General features: G+C 48.0%; 10 protein-coding genes across 10 annotated transcripts; 3 read left to right on the forward strand and 7 right to left on the reverse strand.

Moving 5' to 3' along the window:
* Nucleotides 1–265: 265 nt before the first annotated feature.
* Nucleotides 266–1135, forward strand: VTP21DRAFT_3446 (uncharacterized protein; the record flags this gene model as incomplete). The annotated part of the gene is made up of 3 exons (XM_069393750.1): nt 266–573; nt 647–719; nt 857–1135. 3 exons carry the CDS (start codon nt 266–268, stop codon nt 1133–1135), a joined length of 660 nt encoding a protein of 219 aa, XP_069249450.1.
* A 509-nt stretch (nt 1136–1644) lies between these two features.
* VTP21DRAFT_3447 (uncharacterized protein) lies at nt 1645–3780 on the forward strand (the record flags this gene model as incomplete). Its single annotated transcript, XM_069393751.1, has 5 exons — nt 1645–1692; nt 1960–2190; nt 2282–2771; nt 2843–3275; nt 3351–3780. The coding sequence occupies 5 exons, from the start codon at nt 1645–1647 to the stop codon at nt 3778–3780; spliced, it is 1632 nt and encodes a 543-aa protein (XP_069249451.1).
* A 555-nt stretch (nt 3781–4335) lies between these two features.
* VTP21DRAFT_3448 (uncharacterized protein) lies at nt 4336–6412 on the reverse strand (the record flags this gene model as incomplete). The annotated part of the gene is made up of 4 exons (XM_069393752.1): nt 4336–5367; nt 5447–5751; nt 5868–6040; nt 6294–6412. The coding sequence occupies 4 exons, from the start codon at nt 6410–6412 to the stop codon at nt 4336–4338; spliced, it is 1629 nt and encodes a 542-aa protein (XP_069249452.1).
* Nucleotides 6413–6616: 204 nt separating this feature from the next.
* Nucleotides 6617–7522, reverse strand: VTP21DRAFT_3449 (uncharacterized protein; the record flags this gene model as incomplete). The annotated part of the gene is made up of 1 exon (XM_069393753.1): nt 6617–7522. The coding sequence occupies one exon, from the start codon at nt 7520–7522 to the stop codon at nt 6617–6619; it is 906 nt and encodes a 301-aa protein (XP_069249453.1).
* A 298-nt stretch (nt 7523–7820) lies between these two features.
* Nucleotides 7821–9283, reverse strand: VTP21DRAFT_3450 (uncharacterized protein; the record flags this gene model as incomplete). Its single annotated transcript, XM_069393755.1, has 7 exons — nt 7821–7960; nt 8030–8483; nt 8541–8647; nt 8709–8772; nt 8845–8861; nt 8941–9102; nt 9196–9283. 7 exons carry the CDS (start codon nt 9281–9283, stop codon nt 7821–7823), a joined length of 1032 nt encoding a protein of 343 aa, XP_069249454.1.
* Nucleotides 9284–9604: 321 nt separating this feature from the next.
* On the reverse strand, nt 9605–10830 carry VTP21DRAFT_3451 (uncharacterized protein; the record flags this gene model as incomplete). The annotated part of the gene is made up of 3 exons (XM_069393756.1): nt 9605–9686; nt 9880–10612; nt 10677–10830. 3 exons carry the CDS (start codon nt 10828–10830, stop codon nt 9605–9607), a joined length of 969 nt encoding a protein of 322 aa, XP_069249455.1.
* Nucleotides 10831–11766: 936 nt separating this feature from the next.
* VTP21DRAFT_3452 (uncharacterized protein) lies at nt 11767–12699 on the reverse strand (the record flags this gene model as incomplete). Its single annotated transcript, XM_069393757.1, has 1 exon — nt 11767–12699. One exon carries the CDS (start codon nt 12697–12699, stop codon nt 11767–11769), a length of 933 nt encoding a protein of 310 aa, XP_069249456.1.
* A 103-nt stretch (nt 12700–12802) lies between these two features.
* VTP21DRAFT_3453 (uncharacterized protein) lies at nt 12803–14227 on the reverse strand (the record flags this gene model as incomplete). The annotated part of the gene is made up of 4 exons (XM_069393758.1): nt 12803–13144; nt 13211–13278; nt 13344–13533; nt 13595–14227. 4 exons carry the CDS (start codon nt 14225–14227, stop codon nt 12803–12805), a joined length of 1233 nt encoding a protein of 410 aa, XP_069249457.1.
* A 168-nt stretch (nt 14228–14395) lies between these two features.
* Nucleotides 14396–16258, forward strand: VTP21DRAFT_3454 (uncharacterized protein; the record flags this gene model as incomplete). The annotated part of the gene is made up of 5 exons (XM_069393759.1): nt 14396–14481; nt 14546–15215; nt 15299–15364; nt 15440–15727; nt 15806–16258. The coding sequence occupies 5 exons, from the start codon at nt 14396–14398 to the stop codon at nt 16256–16258; spliced, it is 1563 nt and encodes a 520-aa protein (XP_069249458.1).
* Nucleotides 16259–16726: 468 nt separating this feature from the next.
* VTP21DRAFT_3455 (uncharacterized protein) lies at nt 16727–18654 on the reverse strand (the record flags this gene model as incomplete). The annotated part of the gene is made up of 6 exons (XM_069393760.1): nt 16727–17144; nt 17233–17445; nt 17515–17714; nt 17784–18328; nt 18392–18535; nt 18612–18654. The coding sequence occupies 6 exons, from the start codon at nt 18652–18654 to the stop codon at nt 16727–16729; spliced, it is 1563 nt and encodes a 520-aa protein (XP_069249459.1).
* Nucleotides 18655–19291: the final 637 nt, after the last annotated feature.

The raw sequence follows: 19291 nt of genomic DNA on the forward strand, positions 1-19291 counted from the left end.
ATTGAACACCAGCACATTATCTCATTTGAAAACCTTTTGTGTTTTTGTCTTTTTTTTTTTTGTCTATTTTCTTTTCTCTTCTACTCTTTTTCTTTTATTAGCATTTTAATCCTTCCAATACTTTTTTTTTTCATATGTATCATCTTAATGCCTTTTTGGATTCTTTAGATTTTTTTTCTCCTTTTTTATGAAGCATCTTCTTGTTTATGTGTGAGTAGTTGTGCAAAATTTAAAGAGCTGATTTTCATGACCCCCGTGAACCCGAATGAATGGACTCGAGTGTCAATGGAGGATGTGTGCAGGGTTCTTGTCTCGGCACTACCATGGCCGTGAAAGGGTGAAGGGACTACTATTCTTAGTGGGCCAATCGATTTGGATCAAAAGTCCCTTTCTGAAGGATCCACTCCCCCAAGGGAAATATCCCCTATTCCGTACCCAACGCGTGTCGGTCACAACTATGGCTACCTCCGAGACATCGATGAAGGAGGCGCCAAGCGACCTGATGGCAGGCGACTTCATCTCCCAAGTGGCTCCCGTCATCGAGGAATTGGATCAGCAATTGCGTCAGCTCGTGTAAGCTAATCTGGCTAAGAGGCTTGATCTTGTCTCCTATAACTGATCGCCCTCTTTCAATATTGGTGTTTAGCGAAGAGCAAGAGCTTCTTCTCGCCAAAGTCTCTCACATTGACGTCAATGACATTTCGCATTTAGAATCCACGGTAATCCCCGCTCTCCTCTCGTCTCCCTCTTTCTGTCCCCACCCCCTCTCTCGCCCACTGCTTCCAGCGACATTCACTAATTTCTTATTTCTACTCTACCCATTTCTACACCCTACTGTGCTCTCCGTGTTATACAGTTCTCCAAGATACCATTCTACACTTCCAAGCTCCAGTCATATCGCTCACAGATGCAGAATATCATTCAACGCAGTGCCCAGCTGAAAAGGCGCGCTAGGGCTCTCAAAGAGCAACGGATGCAGCAGCTAGAGGCTATCCGAGATGGCATGGAGAAAGAAAAGGAAAGAGACGTATTGGTGGCCGCCAAAGTGGTGCAGCAGAAGGCGCCGGTCTTGGTGAAGAAGCGACCGAAGAAGAAGCCGGAGACTGAGAAAAAAGGCAAGTCGCGAGAGAACTGACGGGTGTGGCCGAGAGGACTCGAAGGGAGCAATCTACGCAGTCCTTACCAGAGGAAGGAGGTAGGATTTTGATCCGTGGGGATTGGTATAGGGGGGGGAGAGATGAACCATCATCATGGATACGGTTCTAAAGATTGACTCTCCTAAATGGATATCATGTTCTGTTTATTTGTTCTTTCTCGTGTGTATATATCTTTTAACCTCCCCCTCGAAAACACTTGTTTATCCTTCTTCACGCACACTTATCTTTAATACAGTCACCTCCTTCGGGATGGGACCCTCTGTTTCCTATGATGACTCTTCCTACCGAAGCTCGCTGAAAATCGGTTGCAAGATTGACGTCACACCTAACCCTAATTTCTCTCCTGATGTTTACACGACCCCCTGTTTGTTATTACTTCAACACTTTTTTTTTCGCAGCTATTTTTCTTCTCTCCCTACTCTTCTTTCCCAATCCGTTTTCACTACACTTTATCTCCGGAAGGAGGATTAGCTGAAGATTATATACAATGTTGAGGACTGCTGCACGCCTTGTTGCTAAAGCCCCCGTGGCCACTGTACGTATTTTTTGCTTCGATTGTTAGTTTTGTCGGGCCCTTCGATTGCATTTTCTTAATGCTTGCTTGCGAGCATAGCAAGATGAGATGCGACCCATTTCTTCTTCCCCCCTTTTGTTCTCGTCTCTTGTTTACCCTTTATCTGCCAAATGAGTTACCGTTTTAGCTGCTATTATTAATCTGCTTTTTTTTTTGATGCTCCGGGACGGCCTAGATCAAATTGTTTACTAATTTTCGCCTGTTATTTTTTATTTTTTTTTCCCGTAGATCCGCCCAAATGTAGGTGTTCTTGGCGTTGCAGCCCGCACCTTCGCCAGTGCCAAGGCATCAACCTCGGAAGTCTCTTCCATCCTTGAGCAGCGCATCATTGGCTCCTCTGCTGACATTGATGTGCAGGAAACCGGTCGTGTGTTGACCATTGGTGACGGTATCGCACGTGTCTATGGTTTGAAGAACTGCCAGGCCGAAGAGATGGTTGAATTCTCTAGCGGTCTCAAGGTGAGTTTCCCGAGATGGCCTCCACCCATCTTGACTCGCTATTTTTGCTGCCTTTGCTGACTTTGCACTGGGTTACGTTTCACTACGCTAGGGTATGGCTCTCAACTTGGAACCCGACAATGTTGGTATTGTTGTGTTCGGTAACGATCGTCTCATCAAGGAGGGCGACACTGTGAAGCGTACTGGAGCTATTGTGGACGTTCCCGTCGGTGAGGGTCTGCTTGGCCGTGTGGTCGATGCTCTCGGTAACCCCATCGATGGCAAGGGTCCCATCAAATCCAGCGAGCGCCGCCGTGTCCAGGTCAAGGCCCCCGGTATTCTTCCCCGTCGCTCCGTGCACGAGCCCATGCAGACTGGTTTGAAGTCCATCGACTCCATGGTCCCCATTGGTCGTGGCCAGCGTGAGTTGATCATTGGTGATCGTCAGACCGGTAAGACCGCCGTCGCCCTCGACACCATCCTCAACCAGCGCCGCTGGAACGATGGCAACGATGAGACCAAGAAGCTGTACTGTGTGTACGTGGCCGTCGGTCAGAAGCGTTCCACCGTCGCCCAGCTCGTGAACACCCTTGAGGCCAACGGTAATTCTTCGCTTTGGCCCTCGCTCTCTTTGGTCTGGTGTCTAACCGAATGGTGATCCCCCCTCCTATAGATGCCCTCAAGTACTCCGTCGTCGTGGCTGCCACCGCCTCTGAGGCCGCCCCCCTTCAATACCTCGCTCCCTTCTCCGGCTGTGCCATGGGTGAATGGTTCCGTGACAACAGCAAGCACGCCTTGATCGTGTACGACGATTTGTCCAAGCAGGCCGTTGCCTACCGTCAAATGTCTCTCCTTCTCCGTCGTCCCCCTGGTCGTGAGGCCTACCCTGGTGACGTCTTCTACCTTCACTCCCGTCTCTTGGAGCGTGCCGCCAAGATGAACAAGGACCACGGTGCCGGTTCCCTCACCGCCCTCCCCATCATCGAGACCCAGGGTGGTGATGTGTCCGCATACATTCCCACCAACGTCATTTCCATCACCGACGGTCAGATCTTCTTGGAGGCTGAGCTGTTCTTCCGTGGTATCCGCCCTGCCATCAACGTCGGGTAAAGTTTTGCTTTTCGGCCGAAACCAAACCCCCCGCCCCACGACTAACCATGCCCTCTCTTCCCACCCCTTAGTCTCTCCGTGTCTCGTGTCGGATCTGCCGCCCAGAACAAGAGCATGAAGCAGGTCGCCGGTTCCCTCAAGCTCTTCCTTGCCCAGTACCGTGAGGTTGCTGCCTTCGCCCAGTTCGGTTCCGACTTGGACGCCTCGACCCGCTTCCTCCTCAACCGTGGTGCCCGCTTGACCGAGTTGTTGAAGCAGCCCCAGTACTCGCCCATGCCCGTGGAGCAGCAGGTGGCCATCATCTTCGCCGGTGTCAACGGTTTCCTGGACCGCATCCCCGTCAACAAGGTCACCGAGTTCGAGGGTGCCTTCCTTCCCTACATGACCTCCAACCACGCCGACTTGTTGGACACCATCCGCACCGAGGGCAAGCTTTCCGAGGATTCCGAGGCTAAGCTCAAGAAGATCACCGGTGACTTTGTGAACAACTTCAATGCGTAAAGACTGTTTTATGTAGAGTAAAAAAAATAAGAGGGGTGTGATGTTTGTGTTTTTTTTTTCTTTTCCATTTCCTTTTAAATTATACACATAAAGAAATATTACTTTTATTCTTTTACTAGACAATGAAAATGGACGCTCACTTCCTCACGAAACATTTTTGCCCCCCCAAAAGTGTACATTATCCATCTCAGTTAAAAGCGAATCTACACAGAATTCTATTCTAGAGCAAACCTCCCTCCCTCCCTGGCGAAACTAACAAGCACAAGCTTAAACAATAGAAATAAATAGGCTCTGCCCCATTCTATTAAATGAAATGCAGCCGAACTAATATAATAAGGAATGCATGAGGGGCGGGGAGATATTAGTACACAGGAATTAATTTGCAAAGGAAAAGAAATAAAAGGAGGGTTGAGAGGGGCATTCATTGTAATTTGTCGTTTCTTCAGAACCATTAGCGTCCCAAGAGTCGTCCAAACTGGCTCAGCTGCCCTCCAAAATGGCCCCTTCCGTCCCCTCCTCTGAAACCTCCTTAATACCGCGGCGATTCCGCCATAGTTAACGCTTGCCCTTGTGGCTACCCTTCTTCTTGTCCTTCTTCTTGTCCTTCTTGTCCTTCTTGTCCTTCTTGCCCTTGCTCTTCTTGCCTTTGTAATCGTCCTTGTCGTCTTTATCATCATCTTTATCATTGTCATCATCATCATCTTTATCATCACCGTCATCATCATCATCTTTATCATCACCGTCATCATCGTCGTCGTCGTCTTTGTCGTTATCATCGTCACCATCGTCATCATCCTTCTCGTCATCGTCGTCATCGTCGTCTTTATCATTGTCATCGCCATCGTCTTCATCATCCTCATCCTCATCTTCATCATCCTCATCATCATCGTCATCGTCATCATCATCATCCTTGTCGTCGTCTTTATCATCATCATCGTCATCATCCTTATCATCGTCGTCGTCATCATCATCACCATCCTCGTCGTCATCTTCATCATCTTTATCATCCTTATCATCATCATCGTCATTATCGTCATTATCGTCATCATCGTCATTATCGTCATCATCGTCATTATCGTCATCATCGTCATCATCCTTATTGTCATCATCGTCATCGTCGTCATCATCCTTACCGTCATCGTCATCTTCGTCATCTTCGTCGTCTTTCTTATTTTTATCTCCTTTGTCATCCTTGCCGTTTTCCTTCTTTCTTTTCTTCTTCTTCTCGTCTTCTTCTTGTTTGTTGCCTTTTTGCTTGTCCTTGTTTGCATCCTTTTCTTCTGGTTTTGCATGAGATTTCGTTTTGTCACTCTCAACCCCTTTGTCGCTTTTCAGCATGGCCATCTTTTTAAGGGGAGCCGCTTTTCTGAAAGCGAGCGACTGGGAGTTGTTTTCCGGCGCTGAAGTGGTTCCTTGACGAGTGACCGTGATGATCCTTCGGTTATTGAACGCTTTGCGGCCGTGGTTTTTATCCACCGTGAACTCCTTCATTTGCGGATATCCTTTCACGTTCACCACCAGCAGCTCCGGGCCGGTGATTGAGCCCGCCTCGTTGCTATCGTTCTCAATGGTGATATCCGCGCAGTTCTATTGACGTGGAGATAGTGAGCATGCATGAAGAGACGCCCTCTATTTTTCAATCCCCGAGAAGCACTTCCGAGCTTACCATGTAATATTCCCGGTTGCCCTCGGCGTTCACCCATGTCCACGCAAAAGTTGCGTTGCCTGCCGGTGCACTGGCGGGGATGGTGATGTCGTATTTCTTCTTGGTCGGGCAAGTCTCCATCTCATCGTGGATGACGACAAAGGTCTTGTCGCCATCGTATGAAAGCGCCCACTGGCAATTGCCGCCCTTATGCGTCGCTGGGCCGGCATACTTTGTGTGGAGCGTTTCACCCGCTTTCACCTTGGTAAGCGCAGGACCTGCCGGGTACTTGCAAGGAAACTTGGTACCCTTATAGCCCACAAATGCTATGGAATGCCAGAGGGGGGGGGGGTCAGTACGTCGTCCAGAACAGCATGATTGAAAATTTGAAAGGGAGGAAGGAGGGGGTGGGGGAGAAAAGCAACTCTGTAGGACATCATACCTATATTGTCGTAGTCGACTTTGTTTTTCTTTTGATAATACTTGGAGAATTGAGACCGCCGTGGCTCTGGAAAACTCATTTCCATATGCGCCGTGCATAGCGTGCTGATGCCTAGCGCCGCGGCAATGGCAAGGAAATTCTTCATTATAATTAGGAGGGGTAGGATAGATTGGCTTGACCAGCAAGTGTGTTATCGAGTTGCGAGAGAAGAGGAAAAGGAGCGTGAGGAAGAATGGTTGAAAATGGAAAAGGCTTTCTATAGCATAGCACTAGGTGAGGCTTTTTTAGGACTCGAAAGCATTTTCCCTCGCGGGGGGGATATATTAGTTTGGGTAACTTGATCTTTGAAATCTTCCATATTGAGGCATGGTGAGAGATCAGCCAATGGGTGGACGAGGAAATGAGATTCGAAACAAAGATAATTACTTTCCTAGTCGGATCCGGCGGGGATAGCTTCGAGATGGTTGCGCTTGGTTTCCCCCTTTGTGCAGTTGCTTGGAGGAGACGTAGGGGCAGTTGCCATTGTTGGAATCGTGCACGGGCATCACAAAGTCTCACCGTGAGCAAGATCCGACCCCATTGAATCAATTTCATTTTTTTCATGTCAACCTGCCAAGGAAGCTTAAAATGAAATTTGCTGTGCTCAATGAGCCCAAAAGATGAAATTATTCAGGCAGGCTTTAGGGCGATTGCATATTGACCGCAATGGTCATTCCGGAGAGGGCTTTATTTAGACTTGTGCACACGTATTACAAATTACACTCGGCAATGATCTTGGCCAGCTTCCTAAGCTCTTCTCCCTCCAGCGGAACCATTGGGCTCCTGGGCACTCCCCCGTACCCCAGCACCATCTCCATGGCCGCTTTTAGGCCGGGCACGGAGTACGTCGTCGTCACCATTGCATTGGGCTCCACGAGGCGGGCCTGCAGTGCCCGTGCCTCCTCCAACTTGCCCTCCTTGAAGAGCGCATGGACGCGGCAAACTGGATCCGGATACACATTCGCTAGGGCCGGAACGCATCCCACCGCACCAACGCACAGGGCGGGCAAGAAGAAACTTGCACTACCGGCCAGGAGGTGAAAGGAGGACGAGCCCACCTCGCCAAAGATGCGGTTCAGCTTGGCAATGTTTCCCGAGCTATCCTTCAGGCCCACGATATTGTCGTGCGCCGCCAATGAGCAAATGAATCCCGCGTCTAAATCGAGCCCTGCTGTCGCAGCCGGCATATTGTAGATAATGACGGGCACAGGGCTGGAATCCGCCACGACCTGGTAATGCCTCTCCAGCGCCTTCGCCGTCATTCTCCCTTTGAAGTAACTCGGCGGCAGCACCAGCACGAAATCCGCGCCCTCCTCGGCCGCTTCCTTGCAGAGCTGCAGAGTTTCGCGTGTGGAGGCGGCTCCGCAGCCAGCAATGAGGGTGAGGGGCCGCGGGTACGATCCGAGGATCTTCTTTGCAGTGCGAATAAGCAGACGTCGTTCATCATGGCTAAGATGCACTGCCTCTCCGTTCGTCCCCATCACTACAACGCCCGCAATGGGAGTACCGAGAAGCCGATGCAGATGTTGAGTGAAGGTGTCGAGGTCAAGATCCTCGGTGGGAGAGGCGAAAAAGGTAGGTACCGGGGGAAATACGCCGTCGAGTGGTTTGGACATGGTCGAGATCGAGGGGCGGGATGGATGTATGCTGCACGAGGATTAAATTAATTCTCTTCAAGAGCCTTCAATGCGGAAGGGTTCGCGTTTTAAAAGTCCGTTTTCCAGGTCCCCCCAATTTCTCACGAGTCAATTTTTATGGCCAGGGAAAATCTAGAGAATGAGCTTGGTGTATTGTACAATCAAAAACGAAGGGAAAACAATAAAATAAAAATGAAATAATGAGGAGGAGGGGGAAGGGGAAAGAAGAAATAACAATAACAAGTGAAATAGCATTAGGAAAATAAAAAGTAATAGGTTAACCAACTAGATGATGCTCTCCTGATGGAGGCGGCTGCACATGCTTGATATGTTTCAACATCAACACGGGATTCTCCTTCGCCTCTTTCAGCTTTTGGATGATTATCAGCGGTTTCTCGTCGTACCCTAAGCATCGTTCTTCAATAAAAAGAGGTTAGCCCCCACTGACTCCAGTAATGCGCACAGCATCTTCCTTAATACACATACGCAAATTGTTCCCGTACGCAATCACCAATGCATATTGTCGCCAGTCGTCGCTGATGCGATACTTTTTCAACACCGCTGGAAGCACCTTGTAGCATGGGTCGTCCGCGGTGATGCGGAAATTCTTGAAGGTCTCCACCTCTCGGTTGTCCCGGTTGGAAGGCTTATCCCCATAGACCCTGATCGCATCGCTGGCGCCGTCGGATCGTTCTCCTCCTCCACCCGACACCGGAAACTCGAGATGATGTCGTGCTCGGCCTGATCGCGGGGTTTGTTCTGCCGGTGAGTGGGGTGACCCTGGTGCACTCGAAGACTCGCCCCCTCCGCTCCCATGTCCTGGTGACGCGACCACGGTGGGAGATCGTGCATTGAGAAGGAGATCGGCCGGCCGTGGTGGCCTTTGTATCGGATGGAGATTTGCCGGGAAGCGATCCGACTTTTCCGGATCCGGAAGCGGCTAGAGTGCAAGGGAGATAAATAAGAGAGTGGATGCCTGGTTCCTCTTCACGGTTACCTTGTATTCCTTAGCCAACTTCCAAAATGGCATCAACTCCTCTCGAGTTCTCGCTAGCTCTGAAGACAGCTTTGATATCTCCTTTGAAAGATGCTGGATCGTTGTATCTAAAGAGAACGGGTTGCATGCAGTGATAAACTACAGGAGATAGTACAGAATGGAGTATACCTCTCTCTTGAAGCGCCGTCTCGATCCTGCGCAAATCCAAGTATCCATTTGCGTAGCAGAATTCCTAGCGAGGAGAGTCAAAAGCCACTAAATCACTCATCCATGGACGAAAGTAATAGAGAAAACCATAACTTACATTCTCGAATTCTACGGCTTGAAAAAAAAAAGAATGGAAGCAGCAGTCAATTAACTCGATTGGTGATCAAAATATCCCTTTATTTATCAAACTTACATGGAGGAACATAGTCACCATCGAAGATAGGAATGTTGTGCTGATTTTTTAATTGAAATATAGCCTTAAGAATCGATGTGCGCTCGCCGACCGATCTAACCGAAAGATCCTTGAGCGCATCGTGGTCGAGGTTGATGAGAACATCGCCTGTGATCCCATTTTCTATTGGACCATAAATGGGATCAAAATAATAGGGTTCATTAAACCATGCATCATCTTGCTTTATTATCTCCATAATCACAAGAGAACACTTACCTCTGAGTTGTCGTTCGTAGCCTCCAAATCCTTTTGATGACATCCACTTCTGAACTTTGTCAACATCCCAATGCAATACGTGATCCATTGTCCCCTCTCTTTCTCATCACCCCACCGGAGGGATATAAAAAAGTGCAAGAGGGAGAGTGGATCCGATTTGTCGTAAAAGGGCTCGCAGATCTTCTTCTGCAATATCCCCCGATCTTTGCTCTTCGCTTTGATTAGTGTGTGTAGACCCGAATCCCGCGATCCTTGTGAAGGAGGTTTTATTTTTGTACCAGAGCCTTGCCCGCAACTCAGTTGTACTACGCTGGAAGAGCCTCACCGACACCGGAAAATTGGAGATTCCAATTAGGCAATCGATCCTGCGGTCTTCACGGCTGGAAATTCGAGACGTGCAAACTTCTGGTCAACCGGATTCATCGTCGAACCATAGGGTAACCAAGATTCCTGTCCACATGAGCACCTTCTCTTTCTTGGGGTTAGAGGCACTTGATGTAAAGAGAGGAAGAGCAACTGAACATTCAATTCACATATACACAAAATTGATATAAAGTAACGGCACAAAAAATGTTATCCACGTAGATATAAATGAAGGGCTAATAGAGAAAATGCAACCTAATTAATCATGTATTCTACAAGATGCTCCTATATTATATTGTTCGAGGCTTGCGTGTAATACACCGTACTCCACTGGCACTCTCCTGACATGCCAGCGCCATTGGGCAAACGACATCCTGACATGAGGGCGCGGAGTGCTTTTCCTGCTCATACTCGTATTCCTCGCCGTCGGCATTGTCGCCGCCTACATTGCCATGATCCTCGTCTTCATCTTCCGCGTGCTTGTCAACTGCATCGCTGTTCTCATTGGACTCGGCCTTAGCCTTTTTCAGCGATGGACTGCCACTGCTGCTGCCGCTGCCACTCGCTTCATTCACGCCAGTGCTTGTTATGGTAATAGTTTTTCGATTTCTAAATGCCTTACGACCGTGGTCCTTGTCTTGAGAGAATTCCTCCATTTTCGGGTGGTTCGGGACATTGACCACGAGCAGCTCTGGACCGGTCACTTCCCCGCCGGCGGCCGGCCCACCCTCGATTTTAACATCGGCGCAGTTCATATAGTATTCGCGATTCCCCTCCGCATTGACCCATGTCCATGCAAAGACGGCATCGCCCGATGGGGCACTTTCAGGAATGGTGACCGAATATTGCTTGGCTGTCGGGCAAGTCTCCATTTCATCCTTGATGACGGCGAAATTTACTCCGTCGTAACTTAATGCCCATTGACAGTGTCCCCCTTTGTGTGTGGCTGGTCCGGTGTATTTTGTATTGATGGTCTGACCTGCTTTGAGAGTGGTAAGCGCTGGACCCTTGGGGTGCTTGCAGGGATATTTTGTTCCCTTGAAGCCGACAGGTGCTAGAGAGCATAAAGATTGGCAAACAGTTCGCTAGAAAAGCAGAGAGAATAGTGGGAAACTCACCCGTATTGTCATAGTCGACGTTGTTTTTCTTCTTGTAATAATCGGAGAACTGTGAACGTCTTGGGAGTGGGAAGGTCATCTCCATGTGAGCATCGACGACCACCGAAGAGGCAAAGAAGGCGAGGGCGAAGAGGAGGGTGAGTTTCGGAGGCATGTGCGGTTCGGGGAAGAGGAGGAGGAAGAGTGGAGCGTTGGAGATGCTTTGAAGAACGCTTCGAGCGAATTCTTGAGCTGGAAGTAAGGACAAGAGCCTTGACCAGCAAGGGAATACAACGAGGCCAAGAAGACTTGGGGGTTGGTGGGGGGGAGCAGAGGGCAAGAGGTTTGCTGTGCAAGGTGCAACGGTGTGTTGATATATATATATATACATTTGCCGCAGGAGATTGAAAATATAATAAATAGAGCATGATGCATGGGGGCACGAGAAAGCGGGTTGTGGCCGTGTCTTCATCTTAAAGTGTTGGTGAAGGGCTCATAGGCGCTCGCCCGCTGTTCAAGGCGAGTTTTGTTACTTGTGCCACCTTAACCTTGGAAGGTAGGGGTGGTTGGGCTTGAATTCGCGATTTCGTTAATTAAGCGAGTGATGAAATAGGCCAAAGGGTGAAACATTCTTCTAGAAAAATTCTTCTGCAAGATGGAAGCTCCACCCAAGTTCTCTTATCGCCTATGCCCGTCCACGACGTTAGCAACGGCTGCGCTTTTCGCTCTGAAAATAGAAGCAATTTCCGGTGGAGGATAGCGAGGGTAGTGCTATTTTTGATAGAGCCGAATCCCATAAATGGTGCGAGGAACTCCAAACTTAGTGACGTATTAGGGGGGGGGGGGAAGAAGCTGTCAATAACCCATTATTAGTTTTAGGAAAAGTCCTGAGCCGCTGTCCTTTGAGCTCGAGGTATTCGAGAGAATGGCTCTCTAAGTGTTACATTGGTGCTCTTATTCAAAGAGCCACCAAAGGCACTCTCTTATGTATTTGTTCAGCAATGTCTGGAGTAATTGGATCAAGGAGATATTGGTGTATTCTCCTCTGGAGTTCTCTGCTTATATAATAAAGGGGGTATAGAAAGCACCATCAAACCATATGGCAAGCCATTTATATTTTCTCGCGTAAATGATTTCGTATACAAGAGATGTGCTCTGGCCCCGTGCGACAACAGCCTCCCACCATCACCCGCCCCCCAAATTCATCAAAAAGCTGGGAGGCCATCTCCCCAAATACTTCACATCCCGCGGCTGTCTCATCCTGCCATTTTCCAGCTAAAGAGTTCCATTCCTCGCCCGCATTTGGGTAGGCAACTAGGCGTTTCTCCCGTGGAATGACCGAGTCCACCTCCCGGAGGAGCGCGTATATCCACCGGGGTTTAGTGCAATTGACTCCAACCCCGAATATGTTAGGTATGCTGGCAAACATCTGCGCTGCCTCGCGGAGAGAGTTGCCGTCATTTAGGCTCTTCGTGTCCTTGCACGCAAAGGTGATCCAAGCAGGTCCAATAGCTTCAGTACGTGCCAGGCGGGCAAGGGCTTCGGCCTCTTGGAGCGATGGAATGGTTTCAAATGCTATTGCGTCATGGCCGGAGACCATTTGAATCCGTCTCCTGTGGAAATCCATTAATCCCTCTACAGTGACTGCACCATACTCGCCCGTGTACTCTGTGCCATTAGCGAGGAATGCCCCATAACAGCCCGACGAGAACACTACACTTAAATCTCGGCTATTACTGGGACCTTCTTTCAAATAAATCTCCCTAGCTTCCCGTGCAATGTCTACCCCTCTTTGCATCAGCATCTGCACCTCGTGCGTTCCATATCCGGCGCGCAAGAAGCCCTCCTCTGTGGCTTGATATGTGCACGTGGTGGCAACATCGGCACCTGCGCGGAAATAGGAGAGATGGGTCTGCCGGATGGCATCGGGATCCTCCTTGAGGCATTGAGCAGACCATAGATGGGACCGGAGCGATTTGCCATGAGTGCGCTCGAGCTCGGTAGCTAAGCCTCCGTCAAGGATCGCGGGGAACGGGACCAGCATTTTAGGAGAAAAAACATTAAATAAAATATATTTGAAATAATAAACGGAAATACGTATTAAAGCACAAGAGTAGTTTTTCAAGCATCTAAATAAGAGCGAATTTCTAGTTCAGCTCGTTCTCTAATTTTTTTAATTCGCCAGGCAGTAGCTCCTCGATCTCGGCATCCCCAACTCCAAGCATATAGAGCACATTGTGCAATGACCGCTGATCAATCCTCGCGCGTGCCTGGGCCTTCACATGGGGTTTTGCATTGAATGCAATGCCTAGCCCGGCTTTCCGAAGCATCGGTAAATCGTTGGCGCCGTCTCCAACTGCGACCACTTGGCCAAGCGCCACCCCCTCCGCCTGTGCAATGGTTTCCAAAAGCTCTGCCTTGCGTGAAGAATCGACTATGGGGCCGGTGGTTTCGCCGGTCAGCACCAGGCCATCCGGGGAGGTTTCAAGCTAGAAAGAACGCCCGTTGCCATGGAGTTAGTGGGTTGACTTAACGCCTAAAGACAATGGATTTACCTGGTTGGCGAACGCATAGTCGAGCCCAAGTTCCTGCTTTACGTAGGATGCCAATGGGATAAATCCTCCTGATAACATAATAGGTATTAAGGGCCCAACAAACACAGCAGAGAAAATAACGTGTGCTCCATACCAGAGATGACAGCAAGTTTGTAGCCGAGGCGCTTCAGCACTCTGCACAATAGTTTGGCTCCAGGGGTGAAAACAATATTATCACGAACTCGCTGTAGTACATTTGCCGGCGTGCCATCAAGTAGCCTAACACGTCTTCTAAGGGACTCCTTGAAATCGATTTCCCCGTTCATGGCTGCTTCAGTGATTTTCTGTACAAATGGGGACTTAGCGCCGGGATATTAAGATTGGATTTAATTCATCACAACTCACCGCCACTTGGTCGACTACCCCGGCATAACGTGCAATCTCGTCGATGACCTCCTGCTGTATCAGCGTCGAATCCATATCAAAGATCACAAGCCTTCTGTGTCGACCTAGAACACTATCCTTTTGTAGCGTGATATTTATCCCGCTCTCCTCATTAGCAGCTTCAATTCGCTGCAATGCATTTTGAAGTGCCTCAACCCGGTCACACTCTATTCTGAACCGCATCTCAAGAGCTTTCATTCCTTTTTCGGCAGAGCCTGGGCTCAGTGTTCGTATCCCCTCGTGTAGGGCATGAGCCTTTGATAGCTGAGCACATACTTGTTCTAGAACAGCAGGCCTAACTCCATCTTGAGCACACACGGTCACCACTCCGAAAAATGGATTTCGAATTCCCTTTAGTATGTCTGTTATTCCGTTACTTTGGGTGGGCTTTATAGCTTCATAGATGTCATGGGTGTCGGGCGGATTTGCAAGCTCAATAAACCCATTTTCAATGCGTTGAATCTCGGAAGTACCATTGTGTGTGCGCAAGTTGGCAAGATGGTCTTGCAACCAATGAAAATGATTGACATGGGAAATGTTTATTCGTATGGAGGCATGTGCTCCATTGGTATTGACTCCATTTTGCTCGCCCATAATGTAACGTTATCGACCTCTTATCAAATAAAGAAAATGCACGAGCTAATATGATAAAATATGACTGCTTAACTGTCTGATATTGGCGCAGCAATTGTTTATTCGCTCTTGTAAATCTCTTCCTAAAATTCTTCTGACAATAAGATACGCTCGACATCGTAGGGAAGGATGTACGAGGAGGATTATCAGAGTGATCTATTGCGTCAGTACGAAGATGAACTATATAAAAGCGATTCTGAACAATCCAATATCAGGTACTATGCTTCTTTTCTTCCATAGCAGTAGGGTACACCTTTCTAATTGAGGGTTGACTTATAGTGAGGTCGACAGTGAGGTGGAAGATAAACTCCTCTCTCGTTTGAACTACTCTTCGAAACCTCTATCCGTCTCCATTTCTTCATCAGGTGCCTCAGCCTATGCGACTCCAAAATCAGATTCTCCGGAGCCGCCACATGTACAAAGTTGTAGCCCGAAATCTTGCACCGATATTAAGAACAATGAAATGCCAGGATTAGCCGCGGAAACAGTGCAACCTGGTGCATCTTCTATGAGTATCGCTATGGATGAAAACATGCAAATACCACACTCCAATACCCTGGTGACGTCCCTCAAAGATAATGCGGTGAATGGGACTCCTTATATCGACCAGAATCAAGCAATAGCAAGCCCTGCATTTCCCCTCCGGACTCAGGTTATAGATATAGATGAAGAGCCAACCCCCGATAATTCCGAAGCTGAACGTTCCGGGAACGAGTTTGACGATAACGTGGAGTTTGGTAGAAAGCGCCGCTCTATAAGATATTATGTTACCCCCGAGGATGAGAAATTCCGTAAAGCCAAAGTGTGCTTCACTTGTGGTGGAGAGGGACATGATTCGCTAGAATGTACTTTATGCAAGCGATGCGGAGCTTCAGGTCATAACGTGAAGAACTGTCCCTACTCAGCACGTACTTGCTATCGATGCTTGCGTCGGGGTCACGAGTCAGCGGTAATTGGCCCAACCATTTTCTGCTCTTATCCGTATACCGGTGGATGCTGAACCTGCTGCTTTCTCTCTTTTATTGTTATAAGGATTGTCCCGAGGATCGTCGTTCATCCAAGTGTGCTCGCTGTGGTTCCTATCAGCATCATTCTGACGTAAAAAAATTTAGATTTAACTTCTCTTTGTTGCTCTTTATTCTGACTTTTTTTTTCCCTACTGCTTATCTGCAGGAATGCCATTATATTTGGCGCGATTATACTTTCACCCCTACTGAGACCCCCACAGAACCTGTTGTGCGCTGGTGCTACAATTGTGCTCAATCGGGTCATTATGGCGACCATTGTCCAGACTCGTCCAGATTTATGTATCGTAGTGATGTGACCATTGTCACTGCCTTTAGCGAAGAAAATCTAATGCGTTCTGGAAGATATACCAAAGAGGTGGATCGCAAAGCTTCGACGCAACGAATTGAAATTCGCCTGAATCATAGATCGGGAAGAAACGATGCATCCAATATGGTATATATCTCTTCACCCCTTCTCTATGTGAACATGTACAAGTATATTCTAACGAATAATTTGGATACCTTTTATTAGGAGTATTTGAGGCAAAATTACGTTCCGGAAAAGAATAGGGGCGCCAAACGCTCGCCTCAATACGAGGATAGAAGTCCTGTTCATAAGCGGAGAAGGCGCTGGGATGGGATTTCCTCTAGCGGAGAAGAGGACTCTGAGAGTGACCGGATAGAGCGAAGAAGCGCATCGAAGTCAGCTAAGCGTAGAGAGAATAACAGGGAGAGATGGGATAGAAAAAGGTGGGAGAAGGAGCACGAGCAGGGTGAGAGCAAACATTCCAATGAGAAGCGCAAAAAAAGAAAACGAGAGAGATCGGACGAGAAAAGAAGAGTGGAAAAGAGATTGGGGAGGGCGCCTCCGAACCCGATCCATTTCCCGCGAGGTTCGAACCGACTAGAGGACCAGATGGGCAGGGCTGAGGAGCGGGGGTCAGCTGCAAGACCCATGTACAGGGGAGGGTATTCGAGGCGTTAACAGTTGAACGGGGTCCTCGTGTAGTCGGGGGCAGTAGTTTGCCTCCCAGGATGTTATTTTCTCTTTAATTCAATGCATTCATTGTCTGATCTATTTTCCTTGTACTATTAGACATATTGCTTCTGGTTTGCTTTTCTTGTTTCAATTTTCTTGTTTGTTGATGTATTTCCCCACCCCTGACTCCCCTCCACTTTTCTCTTACGGGGGAATTCAAATCCATAATGCGAGTGAGATTTGCCCGTCCCCCAAGGATGGTTTTCATCTACTGAGAGAAGCACCCTTCATCGATTTATGAGAAAGAAAGAAAAAGACATAATACGTAAAAACAAACAATACATAATATCCATTCCACTATATATAAAAAGTCAAGACGAAACGAAAGGAAAGGCTTTTCAAGAAAACCGAAAGGGATTTTAATTATTATCAGTGAAGGATAATGAACAAAGAGAAAAATGCCGTGGCGCAGAGTTATTGTAGAGCTGTGGCTGAAAGCGCAGGATGGAGCAACCCTCTTGCCCCCATCCCTGCGCCTCCCGTGCTACTTGCGCTTCCATGCCCCATCATTCCCATGCCTGAGCCTCCCTGCATTCCCTGCCCCCCAATGGCCCCTCCCCCGACCAGTCCTGTTGCGCCTAAACTGCCCACTCCTCCCGCAAGTGATGGGAACGCCCCTAAGCCACCAACTCCTGCTGTCGACGTCGAGACTCGGCTCTCCAGCGCATCGTACACTAGCACGTATTCCTTCTCGACCTTTTCCCACGTTGCAGGGTCAAAAAAGATGAAGAGTCCTCGCTCGAATGCCTGGGTTTTGACATAAGGCTCCTGGCCTTGCTTGCGAGTAAGCCACAACCGCAGATCCTTATGATATCTCCAGTTGCGATTATACCTATCCATGTGGCGGAGGGATTTGTCAGCCATTATCCTCAAAATGTCGAGAAAACATGATTTGTTCTCTTGTTCGTTGCAATACTTACAGCTCTTGTGCGGCCGCCTCCTGTAACATATCTCTTGGCATACTATAGAATATGTAAAAAAGCGTTTCGTCTGAAAAAGAGGCCATTTTTGTATGTGCCGGAGGAGGCGTTTGCACATTGTAACAAGACGGCAGTGAATATAATGGCTCGATCTGTAAGCTGTTGACGTTTTGTTTATCTGCCCACGGAACTACAAATCCGGAATAAAGTGGCCTAATGCGTTCCAAGAGATCGTGTAAGTGAACGGATTGGAGGTTTGAAAAATAATGAGGGAATATTTACTCCGATGAATTTAGTTGTAGGCCGAGGTTGGTAAGATCGCACCCAACCGTCAACGCACTCATGTCAGGATCTGTGATACGTATCAAGGAGAGTAAGCCTTGTGCGCCAAATTGTTTATCTGCTGATGGTTGGCTTGATGGATCCTGCTGCGACCCTGTCGCAGAACCTGCGGATAATTGGCCTGCCTTGGTTGCGTAGCTCTAATGAAAATAAACAGATGCCATTTATAATTCCGCGAAAACCATTGCAAAAAATTAACACGTCCTCACTTTTGTCTCTTGCTGGGTTGGGGCTGAAATGGAACCTACTCTTGCCTGCTGTCCCTGCTGTTGAGTTTGCTGCTGCCCTGGTGGTGCTTGCTGTTGCTGGGGCTGCTGCTGTGATTGTTGTTGTACTTGCCGATGCTGTTGTGAAATACCAAATCCCATGATACCGTTTTGCATTGTCCCTTGTCCTATGGCACTCGGCGTTTGCGGCTGGCTCTGTCCCTGTTGTCCCTGTTGCTGTGAGCCTGGACTTCGAGCCCCTGGGAGTGCAGGGAAATCGTCGATGCTTAACTGCGATGACTGGTGATGTGACGGTCGCCCATCCGACGCGGTACTTGCATAGTTCATCCCCGTTGTTGTGCCATTCCCGCCTGCGTTCCCTGCACCACCGGGTGCAGAAGTACTCCCAAGTGCAGGAAATTCTGACATATCTAGAACTTCACCCTGCGAATTTGTTGTCCCAGGACCAAATGGAGATGATAATGATGGCCGTGATTGTTGTGATGGAAGAGAGGATGTTTGAAAATTCCAAGATGGTGCGTTGCTCCCTAATTTTCCAAGCTCGCGTTAGGATCGAACCGCATTTAACTATAGAAAAAAAATTAATTCACCTATTCTACCGTTCACCATTCGAGGCATCATCGGACTTCCTGCTAGCCCACGCTGTCCATTCAATGTTGAATTCATAGGAGGTAGGCCTGATGTGTTACCGATCTGCGGTGGTAACCGATTTGGTGGTTGTGCGGGATTCATTGCTATAGATATAGTGGATTAATATTAATTTCCCCAAAAAAGATATCAGGATCACTAGAGAAACGACGAGCGTTATACCTCCGCGATTCAACAACCCTCCTGTCGGTCCGTATCGATTCATGATTTAGAAATGGATTAGATTGCTATCTCAGATAGGAAAAGAATAAAAATATGTTAATTGTTGGGTAAATGATAGATCACCATGCGGCAAGCTTGGGAATAGAAGTGATTAAGCAGGAGTAGAGAGGATCAAGGTCAAAAGGAAGATAACAGGACCCAGAGGGCATGTTCTCCCATCTCCATTCTCAACTCAACTTTACATCTCACGAATACACGTAAAATCTGCTTAATCTCTCTTTTTTCCACCCCACCAAAAAGATAGAGCAAAAAGACAATGAAGCAATACGTACGTTCTCCAATTTGTTTATTGTGAAGATGAGTACGCACAAGAGTTATCCTTTAACTGCTGTAAGAGATGAACTAGGAACTTATGTCTTTCAATATCGAGTGTTTGTGAGTGACGTCATCAAATTTATAAGAAGAATCGAGCTTTTGGGCTGTAGCACCGAAACCTGATCACAATTAGCAAAATGACAATTTTTCAGAAATAAAAATCCCCTTCGATCCACCTTTGTTATTCGAGGTTGGCTATTATCTGTCTAATTTGCTCGTTCCAATCACAAAAACTAGTTATTATTGAAGGGATATGCCTTAGGCATAGTTGACACACTAAGTATAAGTTAAATAAGGTCGCACAT

Source organism: Calcarisporiella thermophila, assembly GCF_041956535.1.
Source record: "Calcarisporiella thermophila strain CBS 279.70 unplaced genomic scaffold VTP21scaffold_17, whole genome shotgun sequence".
In the NCBI taxonomy this organism is placed as follows: Eukaryota; Fungi; Calcarisporiellomycota; class Calcarisporiellomycetes; order Calcarisporiellales; family Calcarisporiellaceae; genus Calcarisporiella; species Calcarisporiella thermophila.